The 23728-nt window shown below is 40.8% G+C and overlaps 1 protein-coding gene across 1 annotated transcript in view; it reads left to right on the top strand.

Annotated features, from left to right (window-relative positions):
- The window catches only part of galnt9 (polypeptide N-acetylgalactosaminyltransferase 9), a 123139-nt gene that overhangs the window by 91891 nt on the left and 7520 nt on the right, over positions 1 to 23728 (top strand). The window contains exons 7-9 of the mRNA XM_085179361.1: positions 14660 to 14845; positions 16265 to 16402; positions 21357 to 21452. Of these exons, the coding sequence (XP_085035487.1) occupies positions 14660 to 14845; positions 16265 to 16402; positions 21357 to 21452 (420 nt within the window). The remainder of the gene's footprint in view (positions 1 to 14659; positions 14846 to 16264; positions 16403 to 21356; positions 21453 to 23728) is intronic.

Raw genomic sequence — 23728 nt, forward strand, 5'->3', positions numbered from 1 at the left:
GTGTTCTATGCTTCCAATCTACTGGACGTATAGACAAACAGTCCTCTGAACATATTCCCCCATTCTTGTTCAGTTGGGTTGAGATGTGCTGATTGTGAAGACTTGAGCATGTCTTCATACTGACCAAACTCCTCAGTAAACCCTCATGCCCTATTGATCAGGGAAGTAGTCTCCTGAAAGAGACTACTCCCAAACAGATAGAAATGTTTCTTCATAGAATGAAAGTGATCACTCAGAACAGTGTTGTATTGATTTGCAGTGGCCCCTTACCCTTAGAGGATAAGTGAACCCAAACAGAACCAGCAGCTCCGCAGGGGTCAAAGGTTTCGATTTGTTTCTATAATTTGAAACCTGTTTAAATAAGGGAAATGCTGCAAATGCTGCAAGTCTGAGCTAATATAAGCTTCATTTTCTGTGTTTAAAAGCTGTTTTGCCTTCATGTGACAGAAAACTACATCATAGAAAATCCCTTGATATTTTAAAATCTTAATGTCAGTCATTAGAAAAGTTGTAAATATACCGTCAGGTCTGCCAGCACCCTCAATCAGCATTTCTTTGAAATAGGTGGGACTACAAAAAGACATCCCCTGGGTTGAGGCTGAGAGCGTTTCTGTTGAGAATATAGACATGTAAAATTCCCCAGATGCTACTGAGTGCTTGAGTGCTTGCAGCTTACTTCCCCAAGAGGTTACAGAATGCAATTTCACAGCTTTCTTCTGAGGTATTGGTAAAAAAAATTCCACATGAAGTTCAAAGAATTTCCATGACAAAGGTCGGCAAAAGAATCCATCCCACATTTCTGAGGATGAATACAATTCTTTGTCTAAAATGTGCTGGCACCGGAGCCTTTTATGCAGACTGCAGGGATTAAAGGCCTGTATACTTTTTTAACCACGTCACTGGTTGTATCAGTTTATCCTCCCCTGCACTCTAAGAGAGAGGAAATTAACACTTAAATGTTAAAGTAGAATTGTCAAATTTCCTCTAAGATTAAAATAAGTGTATACCTCTGGGTCATTTATTAAATGGTAAGAGACATGAAAATGCTGTTTATGAATACTTGTCACACAGATAGATAGATAGATAGATAGGATGCTATAGTATAAAGTCTGGATGACCTCATCATCTAATACAGGATGGTAGCTTGCAGAGTTGTAATGGGCAGACAGACATAATGCTTGCCAAAGTGGTGAAACCACCTTTGTGGTGCTTTCCCGCTACAGTCCAGATTGGTCTCGTCACATCCATTTTCAAGATCTTGATCTCAACTACACATCTGTAATAGCCTGTGTTTGTAGCTTGCAGATTTGTGATACAATTTCACTGACAAAATGTCTGCACATACAGGACTTTGCAAAACTTTTGAACGGCTCATTTCTTTTCCCATCATTTTGCTTTCAAGGAGCCAGACGTTCTTATAATCTTATAATCTTTAAAGCAGTTTTGCCAATAATTCTCTTCAAGCTTTCTGAATCTCTTTCAGTGTTTTTATTAAAACACTGGCTGCTTTTTAACTCATTTAACTCATTTTCTGTCCAGTCCTTGTGCCTGACCATTTTCAGAGGATTATTTTGGGTTTTTTTGTTAAGCCACTGAACACTAATCTATACATAGAAGGGCACCTAACTTGTGCTGTGTCTACGCATAGACAGTTTAGAAAAGAACCAAGTTTCGATTGTGTCTTCAACCACTTTGTTACTAATTCCCAAGGCGGGTAAACGAGGAGAAATGAGTTATGTGAAATTACACAAGAACTGAACTGAAAATCAGTGGCAGCAGGTTTTGTGAAGTGATGAATCAGAAATTGATGGAAATACAAACACATAAAAGAACTATGGAAGACTATTTATGCATTGGCCTCCCCAGAGCCCTTCACATTATTGAAGCAGTGTGGGATCATCTTGACAATTATCTGAATAAAAGGCACCCAACATCCAAATAAGAGCTTTGAATGTCCTTCAGGAAGCCTGGAGAATTGTCCCTGAAGACTTTACATGACGAGGAAGATTCAGGCTGTGTTGAAGAATTAAGGTGGTCGTAGCAAATATCCTTTTCAAGCTTGTTCGAACTGTACAAACATACTGTTTTTCCGTATATGTTTTAATCAATTGCTGCACCTTCTTGCCATGCTCCATGCAAGATACAAATAAACAGTACTGAGTAAAAACCTTCAAGACTGATGTCAAACACACACAAACAGGTAACCTCAGGACAAAAAAAACACCAAAGCCATTTTGTCACAGCTGGTAAATTAAAAAAAAACATAATTCGAGTTGCTTTTGAAAAACGCATGTTATATGAAAAATATACATGTTAAGATCGTTGTTGTTGTTGTTGTCATGTTATACTGCGTGATGCATCTTAATCCATAAGAATCACAGACCTTCTGGCGTTGATGTGATTTTGTGGGAGACTAACAACTGGGATTTAAGATAAATGTTAAATGCTGATGGAAGCGCAAACTCAGCTCGGATGTGTGTCAAGTACAGATGATAAATTCATGCGTGTGCAAAATCTGAACGCAGCAGTCACTGCAGGATGCCAGACTGTTCGTTTTTTTGAATTGGTGCTTTCCCACAAACCAAGCTTTGATAGTGGAAATATTTCACATACACTGAGTTCCCAAAATTTTCCTTTATCACAAGTCACCACACTATAGCTGAGAGGAATATTACATATACACTAGAGGTGGGAATCACCATACATCCCATGATACGATATTATCACAATACTTAACGCACGATACGATATTATTGCAATTTTTTAAATATTTTGCGATATTCAGATTCTGTACATAAAGGTAAACTTTATCAATATTCATCTTCTCTAATATCAAAGTCTCACACTCAGTCTTTCTCTCATTTCAGTTTTATTGTTGACAAACTGAACGGTTTGTATTACAGTCTAGTCCAACTTAACTGAACGCAACCATCTGGTACAATTATAACTATTCTGAACTATGCAGTTTATGAAAACTATGCAGCCCCTTCAGCAACTGAAGAATTTGAAAGTAAATTAAAACAAAATATTAGGGATGCAACGATACCAATTTTTTCAAACCGATACGATACCGATACTTGGATCTGAGTACTTGCCGATACTGAGTACAAAAACCGATACTTCTACCACACACACACACAAATGCAATGAATTGGAAGACAGGTTTTATTTATTCTCTGCCGATAAAAAATAAAATCGTAATAAAAATGACCACAAAAAAATTTCAAGTGAAAAATAAGCACTTCTGTTAAATTATTGCAGAGTCTCCACATTGTAATTTAACAAAATATCACTGAACTATTGGCACTGTCTCGAGCTTTCAGAATAATAAATAAACACTTCTGTTTGGAATAAAATAAATACAAATTAGGTTTGAGAATAAAATAAACTTTTAAATTATTGCAGAGTGTCCAATTTCATATCGCAGCTCGAGTATGCTGAGAAGACGGTTCAATCCTATGTTTTCCACGACCGGCATTGGCTGGTCATCCAGAGCGATAAAATGAGTCGACCTCTGTTATTTTAACTGCCCGTGGATTTTCTCTTGACATTTTTCATCGCTTTTCCAAAACCTGAGTTAAAGTTGGCTGTTCCGGTCCACACTGCTGACATTTTGTTTAGCCTAGCTACAGCAGCCTCCAGTTTCTCTTTTTTATCTGGAGCCGCCAGTCTCACTCGCCTAACCCTGTGCCTGTGCCTAGCGCGGGATGTCCCCCTAGTGACCAATCTAAAAAACTACAGCAGAAATGGCAAGCCACCCTCTGACTAATGAAATAAGTTGGTATCGGTTCGTGGTATCGGTTAACTTTTACGAGTAAGAGTACACACACATTTTACAGTATCGGCCCCGATACCCGATACCAGTATCAGTATCGGTATCGGTGCATCCCTACAAAATATAATTTTACATTAAATAAAAAAGTTTTAAACTTAATTAAAATAAAACATGTCTTAAATTAAAATAAGTAAACTGTCACGTTTATTGCTGCCATAAAAAAAGTTAAACACATTTGGACAGTGAAGGAATGTCAGGATTCTTGCTCAGAAAAAGGATCAACATGCTCTGAAGTCAGAGCACAAAAACCTTTTTGTAACAAAATATCGATTTCTGCTGTCCCTGTATCGATACATTATTAGCAAACAAAATATCACGATACTACACAGTATCGATTTTTTCCCCCACCCCTAATATACACAGCCACCTGAACGTAAAGGGATGAGCTCTTATAAAAGTTTATTCCCAGTTCTCAGCTGCCGGTGTAGCAACGACACAGTAGTTGTTATTATCTTCAGCTCCATATGGAGGGAAGAAAATCACAAGTTTGGTCAGAATTAGGCAGGTAGACTTCTCAGTTAGAAGCTGGATTATATCGCTTTGCAATGTGACATCTTAAGCAAGAGCCCATTATTCTTTTCTTAACTTGTGAATTGGTCTTAAAGTTCCTGTTCAATACCACCTCCAGCAACGTGCCTCCAAAGTGTCAATAATCTGATGGGTGTGACTTTCCAAAGAAAGGAACCATTAGCTAAAGCATTGATTCTAAGGGTACTACACCAAGTACGTGAGCATGTACATGTCGAGTGTATAGGACGAAACGGTAAATGTGATTCATTTGTAAACTAGTGAAAAGAGCCAAAAATGTACACATAGAAAGAGATCAGGCTCCAAGCAGATTGTGAGCATTTGAGCTACCAGCATTTCTTGTCCTTAATGAGCATTTCAAAAAGCACCTCATGCAGGATTTTGGCCTCCAAGTCAGTTCCGAGTGCTGGGGAGGGCATCTCCGTCCGTTTTGCTGCCTGGAATCTTAAATGCATCTAAATGTAGGACATGATGCAAGATGCATAATTTCATTGAATGCGTATCAAGGAGAAACTCTGTGAAAAATGTCACAGTAGAAGAAGAAGAATTTGTGTGTTTGTGTGGCTAAAAATGACATCATGGTATATCTTGTTTTTCAAATCAATGCAAAACTGGCAGAGCTCAAGAGCTCCATCTAAATATCACATTTAAAAACGGATATTTCCTCAAACCTGCCGGTAAATGTTTTTGTCATGCACCGAGAATAGCTGAGAAGCACGGAGATGAACCCCTATGGACCCCCGAGCTAGCGCTACACTCATTTTGGCAATCCCGAGGCTTCTGTTTGCTACTGCAGGATAATTCTCCTCCCTGTCTGTCAAACACGTTAGCTGTCAAGCTGGATGTGACATAATATAAAGTCTGCATGACCCCGGCACATTCTTTCATCGTCTTAGGCTGAATTCTCAGCCGCACGCTTGCTCTCCATTTTGACCAGCGATGGAGAAAAAGTCTGATGGCTAATGTCATTTTTGCAGTTTCTGGAAAACTTGCACCGGTGGGACTGAAAAGTCAGCGGCTGTTTTCAAACGGCTTAGAGGCAGTAGTGTATTCCAGAAGAAGTACTTGTTGGATGGGTCGCGCGGTGATCGTCCAGGTGTGAGGATGAGAAATGAAGCGGGGTTTTTAACTTTCTCTCTCGTGCTCGCTTTATTCCTTTTTTCTCTCCACACAGTGACACAATTCTTATTATGTTCGAGTGTCCGAACAACCATGAATGTTATCCCCATTTTTTATCTACACTCTTTTTAGAAGCTCAGCTTTATCTAGGTTATCTCAGATGTGTAAACCTAGAGACAACAAAAGCTTTTTGAGGGGAGTGCTTTTAAAATCGAACTCAGTGCTACAAAAGTATGGAAGTTCTACGGAATTTGGAGCAAGCCCCCAAATCACGTGCCTGTTTGGTAGACTCGAGAGGGACCGACATGGCTGATCAAAAGACCTGCTTTATGTCCAGCATCCATACATTTTGTATGTGGTTTGCATATTGCTACCTACACTGTTTAAGTCACATGTCTATTACCCGGTCCGGTTGAGCGGCCATGCAGAACACGCATGGTATGTTAACCCTCAAAACAACCTTGGGGAATCAGCTGAGCCTGGTAGCCTGAAGCCAAATCACTTGGGCACAGGTGGTTTGGGTATATGCCAACGAGCAGCACTGGAACTTACTCTGAATTTGAATTGGCCGCAATGTTTAGTTTCCGTTCTGACTGGTACAAATGTTGATCAGGTCCCTTACAAAGAAGCACCAATCTAGCCACACCGACGATGCCGCATTTTGTAATGAAAATATATGAAATGATTTATTACAGCAGCAGAAATTGGCATCAGACTACAAGTTCATCACTCCCGCTCTGAATGTGATGCATACGAGCATATGCTGTGGAAACTGGGGATGAGTAGCTATCCTCTACTGGGTGATGCTGTAGTCGGTGAGGGTGTGAAACAGCAGTCAGCTATGCAGGCCATGTAAGGGGTAAGAAATGGGAAGTGTTACAGCTTAAACAGCCAAATTTTCAGGGCGTGTTCGGCATATTACATGAAGAGAGTAAGTTAGTTATTTGTGTATGACACAGCACCGCTTGAGCTCTCTGATTGAAGTAGCTCGCAGGCTCCATTTAAAGCAAGTGCTCAGTTCCGAACTCTGTCTACATGTCCACCATCAGCCTCCACGCACTGCATTTTCCTGGTGTATCGACCGTATTGTTTAATGGCACTGATAGAAGCCTGCTTATGGCTGTTAATAGCTTTTATGCTCTTTACGGCTGATGTTTTCGGCAGCCCTGTAGAGCTTTTCACGCAAATGGTCCAGCTGCAATTAACTAACAGCATGTACAGAGACAATTAAATTAAATTAGCAATTACATCACCACAACATCAAAGTACTCTGTGTTAAGTGCTCTCTCTTAATGATGCAGAATGCAGTTTTATGAAGGGTCACCTCCAAATGGACTTCACAAACATCTAGTCCTGAGAAGCTGTGGGTGGGATGTCATAGATTAAAACAGTCTTATTTGGTATTTAGATTTTATTATGTTTCCACAGTTATGAATATTTAAAGGTGTGACCTGTATCTGCAGGACGCTGCTGCCCTTTTGGAGCTCTGTTTTCACCGTATACTACATGAAACCAAACATCCGCGTCTGTGTGGAGAATATTACTGTATGCTAATTTATTTAAATTGTTAAAAATTGCGATTCCATTAGTAAGAAGAGTAGTGCATTTTTTAAAAAAAGATGCTTAATACAGCACAACAATAATGAAATGAGTACAGCAACACAAAATGAGACCCTGTCATGAGCAGAGGCACTCTCTGCATGGTGTTAATGCTTTCCTGTGTGAGCAGAAGTGCACAGGCATCCTTATTATGTCTTTATACTTCGGAGGAAAATATCTGCCATTTGGCCTGATTTGCTCTGTGAATGCTTTTACTAAAGCCTTGTTTATGAGCCTGCAGGCAGCAGGATGGAGTCATAAGCAGTCCTGGAATGTAACACGTACTGTTTTAGCCAGCAATCTGTCGGGCACCACCTGTTTTCCCTCCAAATCACCGGCGTTTTTCTCATGCGTCGAAAAAGGTCACATCAGCACTGATGATCCTCACAAGCAGAGCTGACTCCCCGCAGCTGCCTTAGATCAGGTTGTTCGTCGCTAAATCAAGGAAGAAATGTACCCATGCCCCCCCCTCCCCATCTTCACCACCAGCTTTGTGGTTAGTGGCTTGTGATTAGCTCTTTCACATCAACACATAGTGTCTTAACTATTGAGAATAAAAGTGGCATTGGAAGCGGATGGTCTCTTTTGTAGTGAAATTGACTTTCAACAGTGGTACGCATTTACATGTAGGGAGAATTGTAAAAGCATTGTAGAGGTTGATTCAGTCCAGCGAAGTGAGAACAGAGTGGAAGTCCCACACTAAACTACAAACTGTAACATAGACTGTTCTCACAACCAGCAGCCAATAGATGTGGTTATGAGGGATGCAAACAGGGACAGCAAAAGTAAGACAAGACCAAGACTTTGTGTGTATTGCTCAGAATGAGGGGTAGCAAACAGGAGACCAGGGAGAGAGTGGGGGCAATGACACAAAGGAAATGAAAGATCCAGGGCAGACTCAAATCCAGCCCCCCTTAGTAGCCTTTGGCATATTGGCTGCTTTCTAAACCAGGTGAGCTCCCAGACAGTGTGAGACCCAACAAGCAGCCTATAGGGGAAGGGAAAAGGCTTTAGCACTGCACGGACCTGAACCTAGTCTAAGCTTTGCTACAGTGTAAATGCATCATCATCCAATCATTAAATCATCCAGACAGATTCCCGTCAGATTAACATCATTCAGCTTGGAATCATGAAAAAATAGCTAATAGCTTTCCAGAATCATAAGATCCTGGGCCTAGCCCTGTAAATAACCAAATTGTTATTTTAGCTTCAGACTTACAAATGATATTTCCTTGTCTCATTGGCATTTGAAGTATCACCTTGTGAAAAAGCCGTTGGACCTTTATCTGTTGAAATGTTATCACCATTAAATCTCAGAAGCAGGAAACTTTATTAGCATGCAGTTAACAAGCAGATATCATCACTGACAAATTGCAGTAAATAATTGATGGAAGATCAAAATGAGAAGATTGTAGTCCAGATAGAAATGAATTATGCAGAAAACAAATAGAGGCAGCCTTTGTCCACCTGGATCAAATGAAGTTCACTGTATTAGAAACCTATGCTTGAAAGGTCAAACTATTACTCCCTTTCCGTTCACTTGTAATGTCATGATAATGTGATTTGATATGATTAAAGAAATTATAATTATAATTAGGGGCGGGCGATATAAACGATATACAATAGAAACGATATAAATTTGGCCAACGATAGAGATTTTGACTATATCGCTCTATCGCGATAGCGCATGTTGATGATGTCATCAAGCTGCGCCTGTTTTGGTCGAAAGCATCGCAGCGGCTACAACCATTATCATCTGCAAATTATGGCGGGCGACAGTCATTGCAAAGAGATGAAGCACTTTTGAAATATGGGGAAAGTCAAAACTGCGCTTCCTCCACGTCCGTAACATTGATTCATTAATGTTGAATTCTCTCGCAGCTGTTCTGTTCCCATGTTGTTGCAGTATATTAATAACTAACCTCGTATTGTGGATGAATAATCTCAGTTGTTCTCCTGACTGAAGTTTGGCCCGTGTATAGCATCCTGCTATACGATTGCATTTGTCCCTGACCACCAGAATCCCTCATGTTAACTTTTAATGAGTGGAAAAAAAGTTGGCGTTCATCGTCCAGCTTCACTGTGCTAATGTTATGCTAACATAGCTGTGTCGCTAGCAATCACATAGCACAACATGTTTAGGTGGAAGCTAGCGAGCTAACGAGCTAACTTCCTGTTAACTTCTAACTCCGTTAAATGTAATGAATTTTCATGGATGCCTGGATGTTAAACTTAATTGTTACACCTGCTAAAGCAGCAACACTGATGATTTAATTAAAGATGAAAGAATTTAGACCGTTTTTAACTCTCAGTATTCGTTTGACTTTGGGAGCTGAAGCGGACGGAGTTTTGGACCCAGATTCCTCCGCGAAGCTCCTCACTACGGCAGCCGTAATGCTCTGACAATCCATCAAGCAGTGCAGCTTACCAAAGTTGTACTAAACATTTTTTAACAGATTTCTGCAGCCAAAATCGGTTCGAGGTCAGTAAGCACAACCAGAATTCATACATAAGGCACTTTCTCGATTTTTGAGAAAATTAGAGGATTTTAAGTGTGCCTTATAGTGTGAAAAATACGTTATACAGAAGAAAAGAATATATCGTGATACATATCGTTACCACACATGCTTCAAATTATATCGCGCTATGAATTTTAGGCCATATCGCCCAGCCCTAATTATAATGTTAAACACGAATGAATATAATAATTAAGGATAAATGATATTGGCAATAAAGATAAACCACGTTAGATAAAATGCATGCAGAAAACATCCAGAGCCTGTCAGGTTTCACCATAGAGGAAGCACATAAAATGTTATGCTTGAAACATGTAAAGCAGGTCCATTTGATCACGACTGCTATCTTTTTGTTGCTGCTGTTGAAATGTGTCTTTTTCAATCCTATAAATTAGAAACACCTGCAATAATTAAAGAAAAATGTTAAACAGAATCTTTTTATATGCATACTTAATAGTTTGTGGGAGTTTAAATGGCTTTTTAATTTGCAACAAATCCTGCTGTGAAATATACAGTAATATAATTAGAATGAGAGCTGCTTATAGAGATAAGATGAAAGGTCTGACTGTTACAAGGGAAATAATGAGCGGTGGAGTGTATTACTGTTGCCATGCTAAAGCAAAGAAGAGAAACAGCTGGTACTTAGTGTATTTCATTTATTTATGTATTTATTTGTAACATGGAAATTAAAAAATAAAAAATAATTTGTCTCCTGCTTCTTATAGACAAACAAATGCATCATTTTAGACAAGAAACTACTTGAAGCTTAAAGATAAAAGTTTAAAGTAATGCAACAAAGCTTTAGTCTGTTTAGCCAACTAGCTAGCACACAGCTTTCTGACCCTTGCAAGTGGTTGAGGAAATATTGATCAGCAGTTTGCTTTCAGCGCCAGGAAAGCTGCTAACCGCAATTTAACTTGCACACATTTTCAATTATCCACGAGTGCTTCATAAGTGGTTAAAACACTGATAGTTTTACTCACACACAATCAATTTGGAGCAGGAAACCAAAGAAAGACAGCATTACGCAGAGCTTACTATGTTTCCAAAGGCAACGGGCGGGATATGCAGGGACTAAAGGCTCCCCATTAAATCGGTATTGCACTCACACCCACACAAAGTCACCAACCGTGAAGACTGTTGCAGAAAAACAGAATTTGTCATGAGCAGCAGCAAAGCAGGTAAACCCTGCTCCAAAGTACTAATGGATTTTTTAGGCCAAGGTCATTGTGGATCATCAGGAGTGAAGAAGAGGGGTCAGTCAGTCAATAGAGGTTTTTAAGCTCAGGTCAGGTCCAGCGAACTACTTCACCACTGATACAGCTGAAGCAACTGAGAGGACAGATGCTGTGATTGCCCTTATTAACATACAATTAAGCACAACCTCACAGACTCCCTTTAGCACCACAGCAACGTGTAACATCAGGGTATCTGTAGTTTTAATGTGAACTGACATATCCATTCTTTCATAAAATGAGAATTTTCCATATATATCCTATTCTGAACTTTACACAAGCCACTAATGAATTTAGCCCACTAAAAAGAATGCACACACCCAAAACATATTTTTTGCCTGTGCCATTAAGCTCTGTTGTTTGAACAATTAAAGAACAACTGAGCCATGCAGTTTCCCTGGGTGACATGTTTCTTCATTACAGTGAACACTGTACAGTAGTTTATTTTGAGTGTAGCCCACGTATTCCGCCTTGCTGCCAGAATATCAAAGGAACAATGTTGATTAAACTACTCCCAAAATGATGCACCACACACCACAGCTTGGATAACATTTTCTAAGAAAAAAGCTGTTTAGACACATCTCTTTGGTTTATTCAAACAACATTTCATTAGATTTATTGAGAATAACAAAAATGTAACTTACATTATATTGTACAGACATGCTTTTTCCCTTAATAAACAAATCCAGGGATTGGTAAAAATGCTAACTGATGGGGTTGAAAGGAACCAGTTCAGGTGCTTTGGCCGTCTGTGTAGGATGCTTCCTAGGCAAGGGGTTTTGGGCATTGTCCTCGTCGTAGGAGGCCCTGGGATAGACACACCACACGCTGGAGAGCTTGTATCTCTCACAATTCTGCATCCTCCTGGATGAGCTGGAAGAGGTTGCCAGTTGAGTAAAGACTGGGCTATGCGATTTAGACTATTGGCCCTGCGGCCCAAACCCAGATAAGCGGGAATGGATGGAAGGATGGATGGTTGGAAGAATGGAAGAATGGATGGAAGAATGGACAGATGAATGGATGGAAGAATGGACAGATGATTGGATGGATGGTTGGAAGAATGGACAGATGAATGGATGGATGGTTGGAAGAATGGACAGATGAATGGATGGAAGAATGGATGGATGGATGGTTGGAAGAATGGATGGAAGAATGGACAGATGAATGGATGGAAGGATGGATGGATGGTTGGAAGAATGGATGGAAGAATGGACAGATGAATGGATGGAAGAATGGACAGATGAATGATGGATGGTTGGAAGAATGGACAGATGAATGGATGGATGGATGGATGGTTGGAAGAATGGATGGAAGAATGGACAGGTGAATGGATGGAAGAATGAATGGATGGATGGTTGGAAGAATGGATGGAAGGATGGACAGATGAATGGATGGAAGGATGGACGGATGGATGGATGGTTGGAAGAATGGATGGAAGAATGGACAGATGAATGGATGGAAGGATGGACAGATGAATGGATGGAAGAATGGACGGATGGATGGATGGTTGGAAGAATGGATGGAAGAATGGACAGATGAATGGATGGAAGGATGGACGGATGGATGGATGGTTGGAAGAATGGATGGAAGAATGGACAGATGAATGGATGGATGGATGGATTAAAATATGTGGGGACAATCTTAGGGGAGACGCTACCATCCCATAGAGCAGGGGTAGGCAACTCCAGGCCTCGAGTGCCGGTGTCCTGCAGGCTTTAGATCTGTCCTTGATCCACCAGATGATTCAAATTGCTAAATTACCTCCTCAACATGTCTTGAAGTTCTCCGGAGGCCTGGTAACGAACTAATCATTTGATTCAGGTGTGTTGACCCAGGGTGAGATCTAAAGCCTCCAGGACACCGGCACTCGAGGCCTGGAGTTGCCTACACCTGCCATAGAGGTTGGGGGTTGATAGATAGTTTATAAATGGAGACACATTTTAAGAACTTCATACAAAAAAAAATCCATACTTGTCCTTTACCTAACTATCCTGTCATATCTCCCCGATACTTGGCACTACTCACTGATGATCTGGCCTGCAGATAAACATCCAGCTACACACGTCAAACATTTCTTGATTGCATCTGGTCACAGGTTGTTAATAATAAATCACTGGGAGCAGGAATCTCTGAATATATTTAAATTACCATATTAATATACTCTGTTCATTGGTGAAAGGGCACTTTTAGGTTTCCAAATGGCGTCACGAAGTGCCTTCAGAGTTCAGTAGTACTCTTTTAGTCTTACAATAAGAATCATGGAAGGATACAGATCAAGAGTTTGAATCATATATCATTATTTTGAAAATGACCAAAAAAAGACGCTGTATTTATTCACATCTTTTCACATGACATTCAAAAAGCATGATGTGCAAAAAACAGGCATCATCCCAGATCTGCACTTATTTGAGAAAATATTTTTGCAGCAGTATGTTCCTTAAACACCAAGCAGGGGGTATCGTTTTGGGGTCATAGAGAAGTTAATGAATGAGAACATCTGTTACGCTTTGTGGCAATTGTCATTAAGAGACTGTGGGTGGTGGAGGCGGTGATATTTTGTACGGCTGGAAGGACATACCATATGCTGTGGCCTTCCAGTGATACGGCATGAGAAATTGCTCAGGCACTTTGTAACACCGTGGCAGAGATTTGAAGATATGGATGTGTTTTTGCAGAGAGTTTTAAAATTCAAATCTTTTCTGGCACTGAAAGAAATGGGTGCATTACTCCCATGTGACTGCCTGCCACTGTAGCTTTCCATTGAGTATGTCAGTCGCATGGGTCACAACATCACACAGTCTGCAATCAATCAGTTTTCGGAGCTGTGATTGATGCTTTTAAAGACAGCATTTTTCACTGCCTGGCTTCAAGCAGTATATCCCTCTTTTTCAGTGTCGTAAGCACAGCACTCCCTGGCATCAGAGTTCTCCAGTTGTCATAGGTACCGCTATGAAGACTGTATCTACAATATGAGCCATAGGCTTACAAATCCATTTGTCCCTCATTTTGTCGCTCACTTCAGCAAATAATATACACAAATATGTAATAATGTAACAACTAAATGCATCTTTGAGAACACGTGTGCTATGTTAGAAACAAGAAGAAGGACGTAACATAGCTGTAAACTAATTGCAAGCATGTTTTTCCTCTTTAATAATGATAACCTATGCTGCACTCTGCCACTTTGAATAGTGGATAAAGATTGTGACCCTAAATGTGCAGCAGATTTCTGTGTCGATGCATGTATCTTATATTTTTCAAGCAGTTCACTGATGGAGATAAATTGCAGCAAGCTCAAGTATGACCATGATACCATGGGCAAATTAATGAAGATGCCTGTTTGACCTTGTTCACTCCACGATGAGAAGTCATTACAAAAAAAGTCCTCATTTGTGCTTCTACCAAGGCTGTTTGCATGTGACTTTTCAACATTTAACTTCATATTTTAATGAATATTTTTGCTCTGAAGTGGAATTAATTTCTGTTCAATATTGTAGCCTTTGATCGACACAGTTTCCTTTTTCATTTTTCATACTACATACAAAATATACCTTTCTCTAGTAGAATCTGAGTTTTATAGCCAGTGAGGGAGGATTCCTGTATTTCCAAAAGGACATCAGATTATATAGACATCTATTATGAGCAAGGGAATAAGGGATAATAGCCAGCTCTACATAAGTCAAAACCAAGTTGTAATAACCAGCAAACCAGTATTTTTTGTATCAATTAAATTAATTATCCTTAAACCTCAATGCCTGTAGTCTGATTGGCCTCTACATTAGGAGCTGTGCAGCTGTTGATCTGAACTCTTTCTTTCTGCTGTGTAGGTGTGGCAGTGTGGTGGGAGCATGGAAGTCCTCCCGTGCGCCAGAGTGGCCCATATCGAGCGCACCAAAAAACCCTACAACAATGACATCGATTACTACGCCAAGCGCAATGCCCTGCGAGCCGCTGAGGTTTGGATGGACGAATACAAATCCCACGTCTACATGGCCTGGAACATTCCCATGAATGTAAGTTTTTCTGTCTTAAATTACACCCTCATTCAAATCCACGAGCTCTCTTTTGCCCCGCCTCCTCCTGTCACACTTTCTCATTCAGACACGCAACCAGGGCCTCTGGAGACGCTAGTCAATAGAAATTCAAAATTCAGATTTCATCCCGTTTGACCTTCACACTGGCAGCAGAGCACAGGCAGAAAGCCGTAGATGCTCTTTCCAAACAGATGAGAGAGGTACATCAAGTGAAGGAGATTAGCCTCATTTCCAATCAGTCTAGTCTCATACGTATCAGTTTCATTTAATTGCTTTCAAGAGTCTACGGAGATGACCTGCAAAATAATAAACAGCTATTTCCATTAATAAAGAGTTTAATATTGAATCCTAATTGCCTCTTCAGCCATGCAGAATGAGATGATAGTCAGTCAAGGACATCGGTGAAGGCCCAAGAAAGCCGTCCAGCACAGCTCACTGATGTCCCTAACAAAATAATTACAGGATGTGGGCTCGTCGCACACTGGTGCGGCACGCTGCTGATGCCTGCATGCCGCCTGGAAATGTTGAGTCGAAATGTGGGAGTTGGGGGTGGCAGCACCTTTGACAAAGTAGTCAATCAGACCACATCCCTTCTCGAGTGTAATTACAAACACAGTGGCATGGCATGTTATTACCTCGGCTGTCCTGTGGCGCAGAGTTATTTTGTGTACAGTAGAAAGGCCTAACTACGATTATTCCATCTACCCCCCTCCCTCCCCTCCCAGCCTCCCCCTCCTCCCAGCCTCCCCCTATACACAATCACTGATTTTCGTTATTGTCTAAGGTACCTGCTGAGAGCACAATTACCTTGGTGGGGGAAGGCTTTATGATTCACCAGAGCGGCCAGCTCCAAGTCCAAACGCCAAACAACATCTCACTGAAATTGAATGCATTTTTTAGTGTCGCTTTATGGTTGCTACAAAAAGTGGATATTTCCATCTAGAATTTATTATTAGCAGATGTTGGAAGCACGTTCAGCAGCTGACTGTGGATTCCAACACAGATGGGGCGAACTGGCTGAAGAGTAGATGGCTGCATGTGTGTGTGCATGCGTCTGAATCAAGCCGCAGTGCCAGGTAGTGCAGCTATTAGGCATTCCCCCAATCAATCTGGGAAGCCACCTCCGTAATGCCGGCATGGCCGTGAGGGCTCATAATTAAGCAGCTGATTAGAGTTTGCTCGGCACGAATCACGTGTAATGAAAGAACAATGAAGGTCTTTCCTGACAGGTGCATCTATCCATCTCTTAACTAAAAGGTTGGTCTTTTCTTTTCAGCACCTCGGCACTCTCGCGTATTCCATTTCTCAAGCAGCTTTCACTCTAATAATTCAAATGCCTGCTGGCTAAGAGGCTTTTTTCATGCGTGTTTGTCTTTGTTTTGTACCATTTGTTGACAGAACCCTGGGGTTGATTTCGGGGATGTCTCGGAGCGCTTGGCCTTAAGGAAAAGGCTGCAATGTCGGAGTTTCCGCTGGTACCTTGAACACGTCTACCCGGAGATGCGAATCTATAACAACACCATCACATATGGCGAGGTGAGGAAGACATTAAGCAAATGATTGAAAGTAAACACTGGTTTTGGCGTATCATCAGGGGACAAACACCTTCCAAAGAATTCAACTTTTGTCTCGTCGGTCCAGATACGATTTTCCCAGATGTCTTGGGGGTCAACGTGATGTATTTTGGCAAACGTGAGACCTGGTTTTATTTTTTTCCTTGGTCTCCTTTGGTCTGCCAGTAATCAAGCCTGAGTATGTTTAGTGAAACTAAACCAAAACGGGGGTTAATCACGGATAATTCATGATTAAACAAGAGGGGCACTTACTTTTATACACAGGACCCGGTAGGTTTGGACAACTTTTCTCCCTTAATCAGTGAAATCAACATTTAAAAACAGAATTGTGCATTTTTTACTTTGATGATCTGAAACATGTAAGTGTGCCAAATATTCACAACACTTGGAAATCAGGAAGGGGGCACTTACTTTTTCACACCACTGGAGTTTGCAGAGGATGTGAAAGCTGAGGCAAGAAGGCTGATCCTACAAATAAACTCAAAAGGAGTGAATTATTAGGATGTTTTGTGACATGTGATGATGACCTTTAATGTGATGGAGTGGTACATCTTAGAAAAAAACAAACGATTTGAGTGTAGCTAGTCTAAGGTGAGTGTATGTGGTGCAACATCACCACACAGGGTTTGTAAAAGCTCCTCATAATGAGTTTTAATCAAATACTTTATTAGTTTTCCATTTTAATTTGATTGGGCTTGGCTATGCACTCAGCACAGAGGGGGGAAGACAACAGGATTATAACAGGTTGAAGAATTGAACACGCTCCTGACTCAGACACTATTTGGAGGTTCGCTGAGACGCGTTGTTTACCTCATATCAATTTCAGCAATGGACACCTGGAAAACTAGAAGGGCATTGGGAAAAAGCGCAGATCACTGCCAAAGGCTAATAGATCAAATATCATAATCATTTATTAGTCAACCATAAATAATGCAATATTCCTCTATGTATGGGTTTAAATTACAAAGTAGTAACTGCAAACATCACGTCACAACAATGCTCATTAAAGCAATGCGACACACTCCCATTCTGGACCTGATGGGATTTTTCGTATGCCCTAGGGGAGGTTTCCAACTGAGGACAATAATGGATTGGATTTATATAGCGCTTTTCAAGGCACCCAAAGCGCTTTACAATGCCACTATTCATTCACTCTCACATTCACACACTGGTGGAAGCAAGCTACGGTTGTAGCCACAGCTGCCCTGGGGCAGACTGACAGAAGCGAGGCTGCCATATCGCGCCATCGGCCTACACCAGTAGGCGGTAGGACACAACGACCAGGACAGAGAGCCCAGGGATCGAACCGGCGACCTTCCGGTTACAGATACCCAACCCCCTGAGCCACGGTCGCCCCATAACAACTGTTGGGGGCCTCCTTAACAGCCTAGGCATGCCTGTTCACAAGCTGCTGGTCTGACTGAATTATTAGAACCTTTTTTTCCCCTTTTGTTTTACCAAATCTGGCCTGGTTTTTACTAAATCCCGCTCACAGACAGATGGACATTCAAATAGGTTGGAATAAAAGAACAGCCTAATCAATATGCTGCATATCAGAATTCACAATTCATCACAGCCCTATGAATTTACTCCCCTTTTGTTCCCTCTGCTGCCTGTTTTGGCTCTGGCACCCAGATGGATTCCTCAGAGTGGCATTAACTTAAGTGGCACTATTTCAGATCTGTCGACAAGCTGGGTAACATTTACCGTGTCTAGCTGCACAGCCGGCAGAGCAGAAGTGAGCCTCATCTGTCACCGAGCATCAGCACCGCGCTCGGCCATGCTGACCAAACCAGCCGAGTGGAACGCTCCCTGACAAAACTACACGATAGACATGTCGCAACCTGGAAACGAAGCCTTACTCATTCAAATCACACCAAACACGGGCCTCCTGCTCAATGCATCATCTGCAGGTCTGGAGGACAGGGGGGAGACTGAACTGGGGCTGGTCGTGTCCCGATAATATCTATCAAAGCCTCTGTGAAGACTGCTGTGTGAACAAACCACAGTGGAGCTAGTATCACAGAGGTATTGTGACATGCACAGAGGAATTAAATGGTGGCTCACATTCAAGAGACTATTATCTACCTTCTTAGATAATAAATAATAATAGGTTTTGAAAGGCTGCTCTGATACTATTATTTTGGTTTGAACCAAATGTGAAACCGGTAATTTATTAAGTTATATAATGTTGGGCCATTTTCATGGGGTAACATTTTGTACAAAATATTCGTATTTACCCCGTTTTCTCAGCTCACAGGGATCTCATTAAAATCAATGCTAAAGATGCTTTTCCCTGGTTTAGTCACTTTCTTTTAGACTTTTTTTCTTGACACAAAAAACATGTCAAGAGTAAAATTAGCTGTGCAACAATAACCGCCCAACAGACGAATTAAAATGTGTCCCAGAAAGCTGCCATTACTAATGTCTTGCTGAGCATTTGTACTGTACTATCTGCAGTGCTCGCACCCCTTTGCCTCTCTTCTTCGCTGCATAGATTGTGCCTAACGGAGAATTAAATCCCACCTACACTAATCTGTAAATGAAATGGAAAAGAAAGGCAGGAGCCGACCGAAAAGGCTGAGAAGAGAGGCAGTAAGAAAACTGCTCAATAATACTCAGCGAGCTTGTCTCTACCAGCTTCTCCTTTCACATACACCAGTGGTTCGCAAACTGTGAGGAGCACCCCACTGGTGGGTGGAGGTGGAGTATGGAGTTAAGCTATTAATCAATTTTTTAGGGGGAAATATCTTCTCAAATATGTTCTTAAATTTCTGATTTAAAAAAAATACACCTTATGTACTTGATACGTTTGGCCTTTTGACTTTCTCCCATCACTCCAGCCCCTTCCTGAGCTTGGTTCTTTCTTCCCATTAAAAGGGAGTTTTTCCTTCCCACTGTCGCCAAGCGCTTGCTCATAGGGGGTCATCTTATTTTTGGGGGATTATTTTTATTATTGTAGGGTCTTTACCTTAAAATGTAAAGCACCTTGAGTTGACTGTTGTTGTTATTTGGTTATATACAAATACAGTTGAATTGAAATGTCATGAATAATCCCACAAATATAGGAGCATAGGCATTTAGATCAATTTCAGAGCTTTGACATATGACAAAATGACATATTTTAAACAAACTGCATGCTTTTTCATAACTTAAACAATAGGGACGGGTATCGTTTAGGTTTTATCCGATACCGGTGCCAAACGGGTACTTTTGAAACGGTGCCGGTGCTTCAACGGTGCTCAAACTGGTGCTTAAAGAATGGAGAACACAAAATTGGTCCAAAAACCTCTCATGTTCAGCTGTTTTTTGTAAAAAGATAACAATGTTAGCCTTTTCTGCAGCTATGGGGCATATATGGTATCACTCTTGGCTGGAAGCAGTTCTTAAACAATGGAAAAAACACAAACTTTGTCCAAAAGCCTCTCATGTTTAACCGTTTTCCACTTTTTCTTTGGTCATTTCAGCCTTTTTGGCCAGGGTGAAGGGAGTATCTGCCATCAAACAAGAAGACAGCCGCATGTAGCTATGATGATGTTTGCTAGTTCACCTTACATGCATTAATGTAATAACGTGGTTAGCCTACTCAACGTCAATTACACACGAACAACATTAATCTACTCACGCAGAGAAGAACGGCTGCTGCTGCATCATCATCCTCATCATTTCTGCTACACTAGCAGGGCTAGGGGCCAGGACTCTCCTCTTCAGGTTTTTGGGGGATGTTGCTAACTCCGGGTCGATAACAGGCATCCCACCTGCAGTAGATGTGCTCGGTGTGAGGTCTTGCAGCAAGCTATCAAATACGGCGCATTTCTCGGCTTTTAACAAAACGCTATGCGTCGCCAGGTGTTTCATCGGATTTGAGGTGTTACCTCCTTTGACAGCATCACAGTATCAGCTTAAAGCACTTGTTGCAGCTGCTGAGTTTGCATCTTTTGCTGTGAAGTACAGCCAGACTTTTGACCGCTTCGCCTTGGGCATTTTTAATCTGTAGCTCTGCTCTAAAAGAACGTACGTACCTGGCCCCGCCTACTATCCTCGGAAACATAAAATGATTGGCTAGAATCTAAAGTGTATCACAGCTCAGGAAAAATAAAGCACCGAAATGTGCGCTGCTTTTCGGTCTGGTTACTACCGTTTATATCAGAACCGGTGCCATCATGGCACCGGATACCGGTACCCAACCCTATTAAACAAGTAGTTTTGTTCCTTAAAGCTAGTCAAACTGCAAGTGCAAGAAAAGAAAAGACTGCATTTAACCAGAAAGACCTGCAGGCAAACTTTCTCCACTAGCCAATGTGAATTAATCAGAGAGAGAAAAAAATGTTCCCTTCCAGACTTAACTCAAACTAATAATTTTCCATCTAAATACAGCCAAAATCATGGCAAACTTCAACTTGTGTATATGGTAATTTTGTCAAAAGACATTTCCAAGAATTACATCTGGACTTTCCGTGCAACGGAAAAGTGTTGCAAGCTTAATTTCAGTCACTGTTTCATACTTTTCCAATTTTCAGACAACAGACACCCAACACACATAGAAAATATGTAAATGAGAATAGTTTCATTGAGACTTCTGCTGTATTTAAATACAGAGGAACCAGAGTGTAGGAGATGGTGAAATTATCTGGCACCATGCTAACCGTATACATATAACACCTTCCTATTGTTGAGGGTACACTACCATTAGAATCAAATAAACTCAAATAGAATATAGAATAGAATAAACCTCCTCCGATGCTTATGTACTTGAACAATTTTGTGTTTGCTCTTGCACCTAACACTCAAAGGTTCAAATGGAGAATATTTGAAACAAGCTGTTTGTTTGGTTGTTTTTAAGAATATTGGATATGTAAAATACCAGAGCTTTCAGCAGCTTCATAGAAACAACATCGTTTTTGTTTTTCTTGCAGGTGAGAAACAGCAAGGCCAGCGGCTACTGCCTGGACCAGGGTTCTGAGGACGATGATAAAGCCATCCTGTACCCCTGCCACGGCATGTCCTCCCAGGTCAGCAGATCTTTCTCTATTTCCTGTTTATTTTGACTTCTGTCTTCGATACAGACATTCAACAGTCAGTAATGCCATTAATTAAACTGTTTGTCAGTGCGTTGTATTGATTCTTACTCATTTAAGTCTGTAAATTGGGTGTCTTTGCAAAAGGTAAACATACAGAAACCTACAGAAAATTCTTTAGCAGATTTTTTTTTAAATCAACACATTCTGCGTTTTAACACTAAACCTAAAGATGATGTGGTGCAATTAGTCTCCACTTTAGGCAATGTAGCATCCAAGCACAGACATGCTATAAATAGAAATGTGTTCTTCCCATTGGTACTCGCTGATTAATATAGACCACCACACACATCCCTCTAGGGGTTTTTAAGCAATGCAGGATGCATATACTACAAATATTCTCATGGTTAAATTAAATTGAGGTCTAACACAGAATACACATAGAGGGAGAACGAGCATCCTTTGAACTTAATGCTAGTTTGAAAGACCAATACTCACCACATGGTGTTCTCACTTTTTACAGATTAAGTTATGTTTGGACACTGCAAATATTTCAAGTATTCTCTCAGAACCTGTTCACTCTAAATGATGTTTCGACCTGTCATTTGCTCTTGCAGCCAGAATAAATCTTCAAAAATCTTCCACCCCTACCATGAAACATGACTTGAAGGTGTCTCGGCTTCAAATTCTGCACCCCCATGAGCTACAGCTTCTCAATCTCTGTGACTCGACCTGAAAATATTTCTTGACTTTATCGGCATAGGAGTGCTATTTTTAATGCAATGACCTGCTCGGTCCAAAAATATCTGGATTCAGTAGATACACCAGAAAGGCTTAGCTCAGCCCTCTGCAGCAAACTGTAATCAGTCTGAAGTTTGCCAACATCATCAGTTAACAGCATGCTTACTAATAATAGCAGCCTAACAACCAATCAATGTGACTAGGTTGTTGCTGTCATAAGTGGCACTCTGTTCATCTTATTAAGCAACAATTAAACAATCATTGTCAGTTTCTGCAGTCAGGCAGTTAGCGTGCCAAATGCTAAACATGTTGCTATCTACAACAATGAGTTTAAAAGTAACAGAGGTAGAGTTATATAATCAAGATTGGCCTTAATAGGTGATACTTAACCTGTGTGGGTGTGACTATATGCTATGGATATATATATAGCATTCCACCCCTCGGTCTATCTGATGCTGTCATTATTTAAAAGTAAAGGAAAAAAAGCCCTAAAACAAATAATTACAAACCCTACATACCATCTAATAGCCAGCAGCTCTTCTCGTTGAAAAGGAAGACAGATTGGATTGTCAGTGAGAAAATTACCGTGCTCCTTACTTTATTTATTACACCAAAAGAAAAGTTTTTCCTAATGAGGTTATCAAAATACCCCTTAGATACAGCCCAGTGCTCATTGTGTGAATTATGGTCCCATTTACAGCAACATAGGCAATAAAGTAGGGTATGCTTTAGGGCATGGCTACCCTGTATTTGATAAGTTGCCACTGTATGAGCAAGTGCTTCTGTTTCTCATCCCGCTTCTTGCTCCGTTTGTCAGATTTTTTTCTTTTTGCTAATTTAATGACAAAAGCCAAAATGCTCAGTTCAAGGCTCCACGTGGTGAATTTTAGAGCAGCAACATCCATCTTTTAGGGATTTGTATATATGAAAGGAATGTGCAGCAGTTAGGCTACTAAACATCTTTATGCTGAAGAGAAACCTATGAGGAGATGGATGCACTTGGACATCTTGAAATGAAAGCAGCATCGCAGCTTAATACGCTTTATTGATGGCTTTGGATTTTATATATATATATATATATATATATATATATATATATATATACATACACACATATACACATATATATATGTATATATTAGTGCTGGATGACGCTGGACAGCATTAGCGTGCTAACGAGCTAACCGTGCTAACGAGCTAACCGTGCTAACGAGCTAACCGCGCTAACGAGCTAAACGTGCTAACCAGCTAACCGCACTAACGAGCTAACCGCGCTAACACATTGACGCCGTGCAGCCCCACGCACGGGGCGATCCGCGGTAACTCTTTAACGGAGATTTGCCGCGTTAATGCAGTTATGCCTTAAATGTTGCTCATCTCAGTTTAATTCATATGTACTGTGAGCATCAGTTGCCTTTGTTGCTGGTAAACATGCATGCACGTTGTCATGGCACTCAAAGCACTCTGGTTTTGCAGCTGGGTTGGAGAATTTGCAGCAGTTCTTTTGGATACTGAGACGACTTCAGTTG

The sequence above is a fragment of the Neolamprologus multifasciatus genome, chromosome 12 (genome assembly GCF_963576455.1).
Source record: "Neolamprologus multifasciatus chromosome 12, fNeoMul1.2, whole genome shotgun sequence".
In the NCBI taxonomy this organism is placed as follows: domain Eukaryota; kingdom Metazoa; phylum Chordata; class Actinopteri; order Cichliformes; family Cichlidae; genus Neolamprologus; species Neolamprologus multifasciatus.